The sequence below is a fragment of the Acyrthosiphon pisum genome, chromosome A1, assembly GCF_005508785.2.
Source record: "Acyrthosiphon pisum isolate AL4f chromosome A1, pea_aphid_22Mar2018_4r6ur, whole genome shotgun sequence".
Taxonomy (NCBI): domain Eukaryota; kingdom Metazoa; phylum Arthropoda; class Insecta; order Hemiptera; family Aphididae; genus Acyrthosiphon; species Acyrthosiphon pisum.
Genome location: NC_042494.1, coordinates 159,199,415 through 159,212,336, shown reverse-complemented (window position 1 = coordinate 159,212,336; position 12,922 = coordinate 159,199,415). Strand labels below are relative to the sequence as shown.

The 12,922-nt window shown below is 30.6% G+C and overlaps 2 protein-coding genes across 2 annotated transcripts in view; one reads left to right on the top strand and one right to left on the bottom strand.

Moving 5' to 3' along the window:
* Window positions 1–12,922, bottom strand: part of ACYPI34668 (pleckstrin homology domain-containing family J member 1-like) — a 45,328-nt gene that overhangs the window by 6,201 nt on the left and 26,205 nt on the right. Inside the window, 1 exon segment of the mRNA NM_001246086.1 lies at window positions 10,369–10,498. The gene's annotated coding sequence lies outside the window, so the exon portion shown is untranslated.
* The window catches only part of LOC100160185 (inactive tyrosine-protein kinase 7), a 306,264-nt gene that overhangs the window by 285,756 nt on the left and 7,586 nt on the right, over window positions 1–12,922 (top strand). The window contains exon 4 of the mRNA XM_029488699.1: window positions 1,829–2,143. Within this exon, the coding sequence (XP_029344559.1) occupies window positions 1,829–2,143 (315 nt within the window). The remainder of the gene's footprint in view (window positions 1–1,828; window positions 2,144–12,922) is intronic.

Sequence of the window (12,922 nt, the reverse complement as noted above, 5' to 3'; positions counted from 1 at the left end):
TATGAAGGTTAAATATACTACAGCTATATAATATCAAAAGATTTATTTGATAAGAAATTAATATGATAAATTATAAAATTTTCACCAAAAAAAATGTCATGAAAATTTACATCACTAACCATATCGTTCGCTAACGCATCAATTTGGCGGCTGTCATAAATTGAAAATTAAGTAAAAAATGATATTATAGGTATCATATTATTATTATATATTAATTGTAAGAACATTACGCGAAGTGTTTCTTAATAAAATGTAATAACCCGATAAATTAACCGTAATATTATAGACGTGACCGTTGTATTATTATAATTGTGTCTCGACGATAAAATCGAATTATTGGCTTAACCTAGCACTAACGACCGACTGTAAACTTTGAACGAAACTTATATTATTATAAGATAACCTATATAATAAAGTCATTAAAATCGCTGATTTCCGATGGACGTCTTCCACTAATGAAATACGTCTCAAGTGAGTCTCCGAGCTGTACTACGCCTACATACAGCGTAGGTATAGCGTCTGCATTGTCATATTATTATTATCTCATAATTACCGTACTGTAGTTTCACAGCCCACCACAGATCATTTTTGTCTGGCGAACAATACTTCATGGCATCAAATTAATAAAACTATAAATGTCATAAAATTCTGCAAATCAATCTTTCTCAAACTCCAGACGATTGGGTGATGGGATTTGAAACAAAAAAATACTCTTCTCCCCGTGAACAATATATTATGTAGCCGTGTACCTATATATCATTATCAAACAACGATCGGAAGTCCAATCAAAAACTTTAAAACCAGAATTTTTCAAACTTTTCGATAATCAACCATTTTGTTTATTATAGAAACAAAAGGCGGTAGTTGGTCTCGTGGATTTATTTTAATAATTAATTTTCTGAAAAGGATCGCATTAAATTTAAGTAATGAAAAATCAATGTGAAGACAACAATCTCAAGTTTGAAATCAATCGAATCCTCATAGTACAATAGTTGTATCCACCAATTACTGAATGAAACAAACAATCGTATTAAAATAAAGTCTAATCCATAAAAGCATTAATATTTTTTTAATAGTTAAAATGTATACGATTCAAAATAGTATTTAGTATGAACTCATATTGTATTTATAGAATGACTTGAGAAAACCAGTAATATTATTATTTGTACATAAGGTTTATTGGGCAAGAGCCGCAAAGCAAGATTACCTAAGTTAGGTAAAAATAGATTTTATAACTAAAAACTCAAACACGTAGATATATATAAATTAATTATTTTTTAAATATTTATTCAAAAATAAATGATTTAATAAAGTCATTCCTGCAAAAGTATGTATAAGCAATACTTACATCAACATAATACAGCAATTTTTAAAATTATTTAGTTTTAAGTTGACAAATAAGATATATATAGATATGTAGTTAATATAGTCATATAGTTGTTAGTTATATTAGAATAACATATAATAAGTTGAAAGTACATACTCCGTTCGCTGAGAGAATGTGGTTGCAACAAAAGCAAAAAGCGTCAACGCGGCGTATCCCACTCCTAGTTCACCAGTCAAATGCGCAAAGTAACTATATTCTCTCGGTGAACTGAGTTACGTATTATGTACGTACCCGTATTACCATTGAATGCTCCTTTTGGTAATCAAAAATTAAGTAATTAGCAACAGATTTTTATCACGACAATATTGTAATTTAGTTTAAATTTTGTATATAAATAACTACTCGCCCGTCACGACACACTTCGTTGTCTGCCACGCGCGTCTTAATATTATGTAATCATCGGCACTGTCACTGATCGAGCGCGCGCGTCTTGATTCGCAGAGATGAGGGCCTGGATTTCCGGACCGCCGGAGCTGTACGTCAACGAGGACGGCGAGGTGAGCATGCGGTGTGAGCTGAGCCAGGGCCCACACGACCTGGGAACCATATTCTGGTACCTGGGTAACGTGCCGGTGTTCACGGACCAGGCAAGCCTCCAGTCGATCCGGCAACCGCGGGTCAGCGTTCACACCGAATGGGTGGACGGACTCAAGAGCACGCTGCACATAGCCCGGGCCAAACTCGCCGACTCCGGAAACTACACGTGCATGCCCACGTTTGGACAATCAGCTACCATCAACGTGCACGTGGTCAACGGTAACTTTCGCATGACTATTGCATGTCTGTCGCGTCCTCCCCTCACCCCTCCAACAACCATCCCATGTAAACGATATCCGTGAAAACTTTCGTTGTAAGTGAGTTCTTTATTTGACAAGTTATATATATATATATACATATATATAGGTATAAATAGAACCTATAGAGGGCGCAGAGGCCGGTGACCCGGGGAAATGAGTAGTACTCGAATTAACCGGAGCAAATGCTGTATCCGAATTTTGAAAACTGTCTTACAAATACGCATATACATTACGTTCGAATATTGCATATAAGATATGTACACGGATATCGTTTGTGGTGGGAGGTAGAGGAAATGGGCTTTGAATGTATTAACACTTAACTATAAATTCAATGCAAGTACTTTGTAATTGGTGCATATGTTATAGAATTTAAGCATGTTAAATATTTAAGTCTCTGCATTGGATATAACACTTGCAATTTTTCGAAACACTATTCCTCCAAAAGTGTACTGTAACCCTCCTCCGTCATACAAGGAACCGACCACCCATATATAATATTATTATTAAAAGTGATTTTAGTCTTGTATATTATTATATCCACTGATGTCATCAGGGGGAAATGTCGTTTTTGTAAATGCACTTTTCAGGTGAACAAACAATGTCAGAAGATTTCTTTTTTAAATTAATTTAAATAGAACGGGAATATGTAGTACATTTCAAAAGTATCGCAGCTTATCACTTCCAAAGAACATCCGATCTGATGTTTTTTTAATCCCCATATCGATGCGCATTCTGTTTTTTTCTCCCCTCAATTTATATGAGCAACTCCCCTCCCCCCCCCCCCCACTCAGACCAGGTTCGAGTGACGACCCATTTGATATATAGATGAGGTACACGTCACACACTGAATCGATTAAATCCCATACGTTGATACATGTATAATTTATGAGCATCGGCAGTGTTATAATATCAGTTTTGTTCGGCGTTCAGTGAGTTAACAGAGGAAAAAAGTAATCACGAAAATAACAATATTCAATCATTCAAGTACTTTTAACAGTATAGGTACTACGCGCGGATATCGTTTAAGCGCAACTAAAATGAACGCATGTCACTGCGCAGTAGAAGATAAGATATATAATATTATAATGATCTAATTATTGTAGTAAACTATGTAACTACCTATTGTCATTGAAATAAAATTACCAATGAGAATAATACGTCATATTATATTCTATAAAAGATATATGGTTGGAATAGAGTTACATTGATCTATTTCTTGACAATTGCTTAGGTAAATAGTCAGACTTCCACTATAATTCACACTGAGAATGCAATATTAATATTAAAACTGTTTCATAAAACACAGCCAACTTTTTTTTTTATATTTAACTGACGAATATTAAATTTTAATAAATCATCTATCGTCAACAATGTGTTCGTACAAAATAAAATACAATAAAACTGCTTTATTTAATCGTAATTTAAACCGTTATTTTACAATACCCATGAAACAACAATGTTTATGAAACCAAAAAATCTGACTTTTTTAATTTTTAATTGACATTATTCAAAACAATACATTTTTACTGACCTCGCTGAATTAAACGATACAAAAAAATACTATACACAGAAATACGTTGTTTTGGAGGCAATTAATTTAGGTTAATTTATGAAAATATAATCGTATAAGTCAAGTAGTAAATGATAATATAAATAATAATAATTGTATGTCTGGATAAAATTAAAAGTGGCATCTCGATTGTGCACTTTCATCGTTTCCAAATTGATGCACTCCGAGACCAAAATTAGAAAACAAAACAATGTGAGGTTTATTATTTACCACTAATAAATTCAAAGTGCGTTACAACTCAAGAGTCTAAAAAGGTTTAAAATACTGTGTTGAAAGTTTAAAACTATTAATTATTTTAAAAATAAAATTTTTGAAAAGGGTTTATTAAGTGATTTTAAATTGTGCTTAAAATAATCGCTATTTCGAAAGTCTTTCAACAGACTTTATAATCGTATTATTAACACATCACAACGAAATATGCACACGATAAGCACAAATTATATATTTACAACATAGTCGTATAGACGTAATACTTGAAATTTAAATGTCAATCTTCTCTAATATCATACGCGTGACTATAATATCATACATCATCCGCTTCAGGTGAAATTCTCAAAAACGTAAACACCGATTTTGTTTTCAATTTTAATACATACTATATTTATCTAAAGAGTGCCGAAGCTCGTTAAATGAAAGCCACATGCTTATACATGCTTACACACGATATTATTATCGCACATGGGTACGAGCCTACTAATAACGAAATAAATTATGCGGAAAGTTAATGAACATAATAGTAATAATAATAAACATCAAACGGGCATAATAAATTAAAACGTAAGGGGAGTAAAAATGAATACTGGGAAAATATGTGCCCGAAAATTTGGTTAGCTGACTGAAAATTCTGATTCGACTAAACCTTACGTCAGCTTATGCTTGTGTATTATACTATTATGTTTTTACCGTAGTACATTCACATAATATCATCCATAGATATAGGAATAAATATATTATAAATAGTGTTCGGCCGAGCCCCAAAGCCAACGTGTATGTTCATTTGTAATTATGTTCGAGTCATTACTCATTACGACATTCGTCAGATATTTAAATAAGCCGTTATGGTTGTTTTGGTAATTTATTATTGTTTCGGCGAGAGAAGATCGTATACTTCAAAAATAAACGTACTACATGATATTATAAGTACCCTATAATGATATACGACGAAAGTCGAACTTCACTGTAGCTTAAATTATATACACCGTACCACCTGCAGCGGGTACGCTTTCTAGTTTTTGCAGTGACGCCGGCGGAGTTGTCGAACAGACATGGTCGGTTGGGGGTGATTAGCAGGGTAATAACTAATATGTTAATATTTATACTCAAAATAAATAAGAATTAAACATCGAGTATGTCGTATAATATGAGTATCAAGGAGGAGATTCCGATAATCACACAAATCAATATATTATACAAGACATGTCCGTCATGTTTGGCATTTCCGTGTCATGACGTAACGCTAAAAGGATATTTAGCTTTCCGTTAAATTCAACTTATCCATATATAAAATCATCCGACATAATATTATTTTAAAAACTTTCTTTCGAAACAACATAATATTCATTTTTCGTGGAATTACTAAATTTCTTTTAGAGAACAGCAAGTCTATTGATTTTACAATATGTTATTACGTAATGTTACTTAAATTATAATTTTTTATAAAATTGATAAAATGTTCAAAATATTAAGACTTTCTTTAAGCTATTTATAATAGGTATTTGAAATATTCGATTTTTTTTTTTTTAAAGTGTTGATAAAAATGTTAAGCTCGAAAAATGCTTGAAAATGTAATAAAAGATCCCACGCTTAAGATATTCTTCAAGCAATTTAAAAATATTAAAAATACATTTGCATGTTATTTTTAATAAGCGTTTGAAATTCATATTTTGACAAAAAAATACGTGAAAATGGATAATTTTTAATTTTAAAACTTTGATAAGTTCTTCGTGAGTAGTTATTACTAAAAAACCAAAAATATAATAATATAAAACACAATTTTATTTATAGACATTTGACAAAATTGAATACTTTAACAAAGAATCATAATTTTAGTTATTTTGATAAAATTCAACAATATTTTGGTGGGCTTTTCAATATAATATTTAGATTAATTTTAGGCTTTGTTACAAAAATATGTCTGCTGAAAAATTTTAAATTGTTCACAGTTTGATATTTGTTTTTTAAATTTTCTCAAAGACTAGTAAATTTAAAAATTAACCCATTGTACACTGTAATTTCATCTGAAGCAGATTTAGCAATTATAAATATTTCATAGAGCTCGTTTTACATATAAACAATATTACCTATATAAAAAAGGCATATTTGTAAATCCAACTTTCGTTCCAATTAGAATCTCATAATAATTTATACTTTCATTAAAATATTAATCATTTTTGATTATAAAATATAAATATTTAATCCCCCTATTTCAATTGAGAGCGGATAAACCACAAAAAGGCCAAAAGGATACCCGAATATGGAATAGGGGTATCTTTAAAATTTCCTCACTGGTCACACCATTGAGTTTAGTTCAGAAAAAATCGTTTGTGATTTGTAACATTATATTAATTAAAACTACATTTATGAACCCTATTCTGTTAATTTAAAGTGGCGTTTCTAACTTCTTTTAAAACAATATTTGAGTAAAATTTGTTGAAAAGTAATTTAATATCTTTATTTTTAATATATATACAAATTTAAATAGTTCTCGTAAAAAAAAATAAATAAATAAATAACTGAATAAAAATCCAATTTAAAAAAACTTTAAACGTCAAAATAATAAATGCGATGGCCTTAGTCGCTATTTAATTTTATTTCGCTTAAAAAAATTATATCATTTAAAAGAATATATGAGCAATTTATTTATTTTAATAATTTCGTACATAATATTACAGTATAACAATAGTTTAAAATAGAATTGTTTTTATAAATGCCCATTAATCATATTATAATACATACAACCCTAACTTACTACATTTATTAAAAATAATATGTACTTGTATAATCGAACAATGTATAATAGTATTTTTCTCCTGAAATATATATTATAATAAAACCAAATAATATTTTTTAATAATATATCGATATTTATGAAAAAAAAAACGATATAGTTACTATATTACTACTTATAATACTATATTATAGTATTATAAAATATAATTGAATACATTTTATTTTAAGTTAAACTAACCTTTATCTTAACAAAAAGGCTTTGGTACTATTTGATTATAATTTATAATATTATAATAGGTATATAATATTGTTATTAAAATGTGTGCAACACATTCGTTTATATACAATAACGTAGTGAATAATCGTTCGTTGATCAAAGATTAAAACTTTAGCATTAAATTACAGCACTTGTGTACAACTCCGATTCGTTTTAATGTTGTTTTAAGAGCTTTATAAATCGGGAGTCGTGTGTTATATATAATACACAGGAGTGCATGTATAGTGTTCTCTGAGGTGTCATATAATCCGATTATGTTGGCAATTCTCAAAACTGCGGTGACGGAGAGAAAACTCACAAAAATGTAGTTTTAAGCAAAGTAGGTTGTTGAAAAATAAAAAGTCGATCACTCGAAAATTTCCAAAAAAATAAATACACATCACTGTCTGTATAGCGTATAATGCTTACCGATTATGCTTATGCTTTTAAGAAAAGTTGTTCGGTATATCCGTTCGTCTCTTACATTATACAGAATTTACTTTTAGTGCATCAACGCTAAACCGTTGTGGTGAAAACATCAAAAACCAAGTAACTGTAGAAAAAGTGAAAATCATATATTATATATCTAGTTAAGTAGATCAAAAATGTATAAAGGTAATATATAGTGAACGAAACGTGAATTAATTTTGGTACTTATTTCATATTTTAATGATATATATCATCGCATTCTGCAAACTTCTGAGCATCCGGCTCGCATAGACTCGGTAGTTGCGTGTGACCCTATGATTATACAATTTTTTCTTTTATAATTTACATTTTAAATTATTCGAAATAACTAGTAAGTATATATGAATATTTTAAAAAATAAATTAAAAAGACTAGTACGTCTCCGTAGGTAATAAATTCTACGTTTTCTATTGACTTCAATCAAACATGATTTAGGTTCTGCGGACGAAAGCGAGGATAAAGTATATATTATAATATTAGTCGATTTGGACATTTTAATCCAGTCTGTACGTTTTTAGAGAGGCGGTTTTTTTTTTACTGTCTCGACTGAAAAGTTTCCCAGAACTTACCTGTTTCTTTTGTTACGTCAGCTTTTCGCAATATTAAAAGTTATACATGCCAAAACCAGCTTCTTAAAAATCAATTCATTAGGTCATAATTGTACTTAGGAAAACCTTGGTTTTCAGACATTTTTACTACCTATCAAACAATAAAAACAATGCAATACAACGAGTGTGATTCGTTGATCAATCGCACAGATGTTGGTGAAAATTACAGTGTCAATTTTCTTAGACTAATGGGAGCTTACATGATATAAAATATACATTATAACTTCATACATAAATATTAGGCACCTATATAGTTATATTACAGGTCACTCAAAAATAGATCATAGCTCGTGTACACGGTGACAGCTGATTTTTAATGCTAATTTTTCAGACAGAACGCGTCTGTCGGTGAAGTCCGGTTAAGTCAGTTGTGATACGCGTTACGCGAATATTTCATCAAAATGTCACTTGACAAACCTTTATCATACCATGGTTGAAATATACAAATTTATTGCATATATACATAGCTTTTCAATCAAATTTTTGATGATAAAAACAAAAATGGCGGCGTAAAAGGAGCCAGGTATTTTTCATGATGAGAACAATTATTGATATTTGTGATATCCCTTTACGCAGCCATATTGTATCTGATGACAACAATCCGAGTTTATATGCAATAACCTGTATATTTCAACCATGATTATACACTATAATAATATACCCTATCTCAAAGTATATATATATTACACAGTTAGGCAGACGCAAAAAAGACGTACGGAATCACGTCTATTCCTCATGAACGGTAATAATATAATAGTAACTGGTGTGCGTCTCACTTGGACACGACACTTGTGGCATGCATAATCCTCGGAAGACGAAAAAAGTGGAAGTGATGAGGAGCACGTCATATTATTCATATACCTATTTGTACAACACACGTTAAGCCGGAATTTTGTGGAACTCCACACCGTTAAACACGCAATCACAAACGACGTGACAGACGCGAATAAAACGGCAGTTTTCCGAATAGTGGAGGACTGAAGATATCGCGGTTATCCGATACTATACTTATACGTACGGTATGGTGCTTATCGCGGTCGACAGCTCTGTATAAATTCTTCTGGCGATATGACCGCGGCTTAAACCAGACCGAGACGACCGCAGTTGTAGTAAATGGTAATCGCGATCGGGTAACCGCCTTAGTAAATAAGGGACATCCACAGTTCGTCGTGATAGGAAATCGTGTTGCCAACATTTTGTTATCTACGTATTGAACACACGGAACCCGACATATTCTAGCACGGCGAAGGGGGTTCGAGAAATTCCAGAATCGGTCGATTAATTGTCATTACTGCAAACATGCCGTGATAACTATATATTCGTATACATTCTTGTGGTACACAGGGTAAAAAATCAAATTTTTGTAATTGCAAAAAAATAAAGAGTTACTAGAGTAAATTATTTAGATATAGTTATTGATTGGAACTTACGTTGAAATATACATATTAGTGATATGACTATATGCTTTTAAGGTCAATTATTTTTTAAATGTACAAACAAAACAAAATCTTACTTGGAAAAATGACGTGCACTGCATACAATGCACCGTATACAGATTGATTTTTCAATATGGCTTAATAACATGGGGATTGGGGAGTTGAGAAGAAAATGCAATAAAACCTCTGGTCATACATTGAAATCTAGTAAGAACTCAGTATCAATATAACTTAAATAGGAACTATTAATTTTGAGTTATTTTACTTTGTGTACTATGGATAATAGGTCTATAATAATGGGTTTGGAAGATGTGGTGGCTGTGGTAATATGAAAATATTGTAGAAATTTACATTGATAAATTAATTCATCAATATTTTACTCATATTTGATATTTTTGTAAAAACCATTTTGAAGCACTATCATTCTTAACATAAACATTTTAATAACCTAAAAACTACTCGTCGGAATTTGGAATTATGCACATCAAAATGTTAAACACAATTATCCACTTAATAATTTACAATAAAAATGGGATATTTGAACAATTCATTTGAAAAACAGAAGTTTGTATCGCCACAGGACACTTCTTAAGTAGGTAGTAAAAAAAAATACTCGAGAATATAATATATTTAAAAATTAGAAAAATTATAATGAGAATAATTTTAATTAATTCTATTAAATGAAAAAATGGGAATGAACATGCTTAGTGGAACGCCCTATATATAATGAAACGAACTAAATTATAATTGACAACTTTCATAGATACATTATTCACTGATACAATGTTTAAAAAATATTTCGGCGTTTCACCAGTGATGATGGTCCACAGCCGTAATATAGGTGTTATTATAAAGAGAACTGTTTCAATAATACATTTATACGTTTAAAAATAATACCTGTTTAGTATTTTCTCTGCCGTTTTGGTCTTCCAAGACCTCATTATCATTGTATTTGCATAATCTATTATTGGCAAAGAATCAAGTCGGAATCGTCCCGTAATACGCTCCGGCGTGGATTTGATATTATCTGGAAAAATAAACAAAACGTGTAAATAAAAACGAAACTGTGTGCTTTTACGGGAGGAAAAAAATTTGTATTTATTTTTGCATTTCGTTTCGGTTGCCGAGGAGAGAGCAAACCCGAGGCAGTCGCATTTGGTTTAATGGTGGCGTATATATTATGTGTGTGTATATATTTTTTCGGTAAACACATTTGCAGTAGTAGATGTAGGTACTTCAATGTCTTACTGCAGTGTAAATCATAATGTGAAAAGTAATAATCTATTGAAAATCACATATACAAATAACACGTGCAGGTACCTACCTAGGTTAGTAGGGCACATAATATTATTATTATAAATATTGTATAATATATACATATAATATTATTAAGCTGTCATTGTATCAAAATGATAATATTTTATAATATTGTCCTGTGCAATAGACGTCACCGTCTAATTTAATATTTGTTTTTAAACAGACATAATAGCGTATATTTGATTTGATACTGTTTTCAACTCGTTTATGTTATTATTATATATTCGTACAAGCAATGATTCACCGCTTTCAGCTGTGACATGGCGACGGTTTCGACTCACGCCCACTTAAAAATTAAATACGCGCGGGTACCATCGGTAGTGACCCATTTATGAAATAATAAAAAATTAATTTATCCGGCTTTTTAAATCTCCCTCCCGCCGTCATCCAGATTCGCGGCAAACTCCCTACAACTTCCGAAACGTATACGTAATGTGTGAAAAAATGTATAGTGCAGTGGACATTTCAGAGTGTAGAATGCTACTAGGTACAATATTCCACTGCAAGGAAAATTGAGGAATCATAGATAATAATATGTTTTAGGAATAATGCAGTGAAAAAATATCTAATGGGTATAGTAGTACCTATGTTACATTTTGTAACAGGAATTCATATTAATTTTTTTGTTTTATTTTTATTGTTGATTTCCATTTCTTTAAGAGTAAACAAAGCGTTACGCAAAATCGGTCAAAAAACAAAAGTTGTATCCAGCCCAAAAACACGTCTATGTTAGAAAAAATATCAACAATGAACATAATAGTATGAATAAATACAATTCCATCTTAAATCGGCCGTGGATATAATGAAAAAGTAGAATAACAACGTACCTGCCTACCCGCAGCAAGGTATCTCACTATTCTCACTACATAATTTTACAGAATATTTTAATAATAGTATGTATAATACATATCATATTATCGCATGTTGTCTATATTAGCTATACTGCACATGAATGACAATCGGCGTTCGGCCGGTGGTGTATACCTTTGCACGAGGGTGCGGCACAATATTATTTATTATATTTCACGAGTATGGTAGGCAGAACAAGATGGAGCACTGAGATATAAAGTTCTAGAAAGTTGTGGTCGAACTGTGTGCAAAACGAATTTTGTTAACAGCTATTAAACGAATAATACACACGACGCATGCGCACAGCAGGCTAAAAACATTGATAATATCGATAATACAAGTTATAATATTATACACAGGGATACAGTGTTTTTATTTCGTATCTTCCTCACAGTCCATCGACACCCATTTCCCTGACTAATCGGTTTTCATGGTTTTATAAAAATTTCACCATTCTCCAACACACGAATAACGAATATTATATATGAATGTAACTATAATATATAATATATGATGAAAAGTCATTTTTATATTCCTATCATCAAATGTGTTATGCCAACGATGATTTATTTATTTATTTTATTTTTTGACATATTAATATAATAATAATATTTTTTTCCAACTGACGAAAAAATTACAGCGTGATTATAAAAATAAAAGTAAAAACAGTACCTAGTTTGTCACCTCCAAGTCAATAACGACCGAGTGAAAGAAGTGTGTGTTTGATAATACAAAATATAATAGTCGATATAATAATTGTAACCTACACATAATAATATTTAAATTAAGTATTTTTACTAAAACAGCTAGACTATAACTATGAATAACAAATAAATAAATAGAATAAGTCACAATGTATTGTGAAGAACAAACTAATATAACGTCATAATATATTATTAAATATTTAGTTATATTTTAGTAAATTATGTACATTCCGCTGCATCGTTGATAAGTTGTACTTTGTAGAATGCAGCGTTTTAAAATTAATTTCGAAAAAAATAAAAATGTTCTAGTGGTGAAATGGTGATACTATTATTTATTCACAGACTTGATAAAAAAAAAAGGCAATAATGAATAGAGAGGTACTATAAAGTATAAATACATCGAGAACTGTGGTGGTTGTGTAATTTTTAATGAATATAAATATTCCATTATTAGGTATCAAAAGTCATAACCACACAACACAAATGTTTAACTACAAAACCGTTTGGTGTTCTTAGGGTTATTAACAAATTTTATTAAAAGTTGTGCGTGTATTATTTTTTGATATTTCTGTACTGCTTGC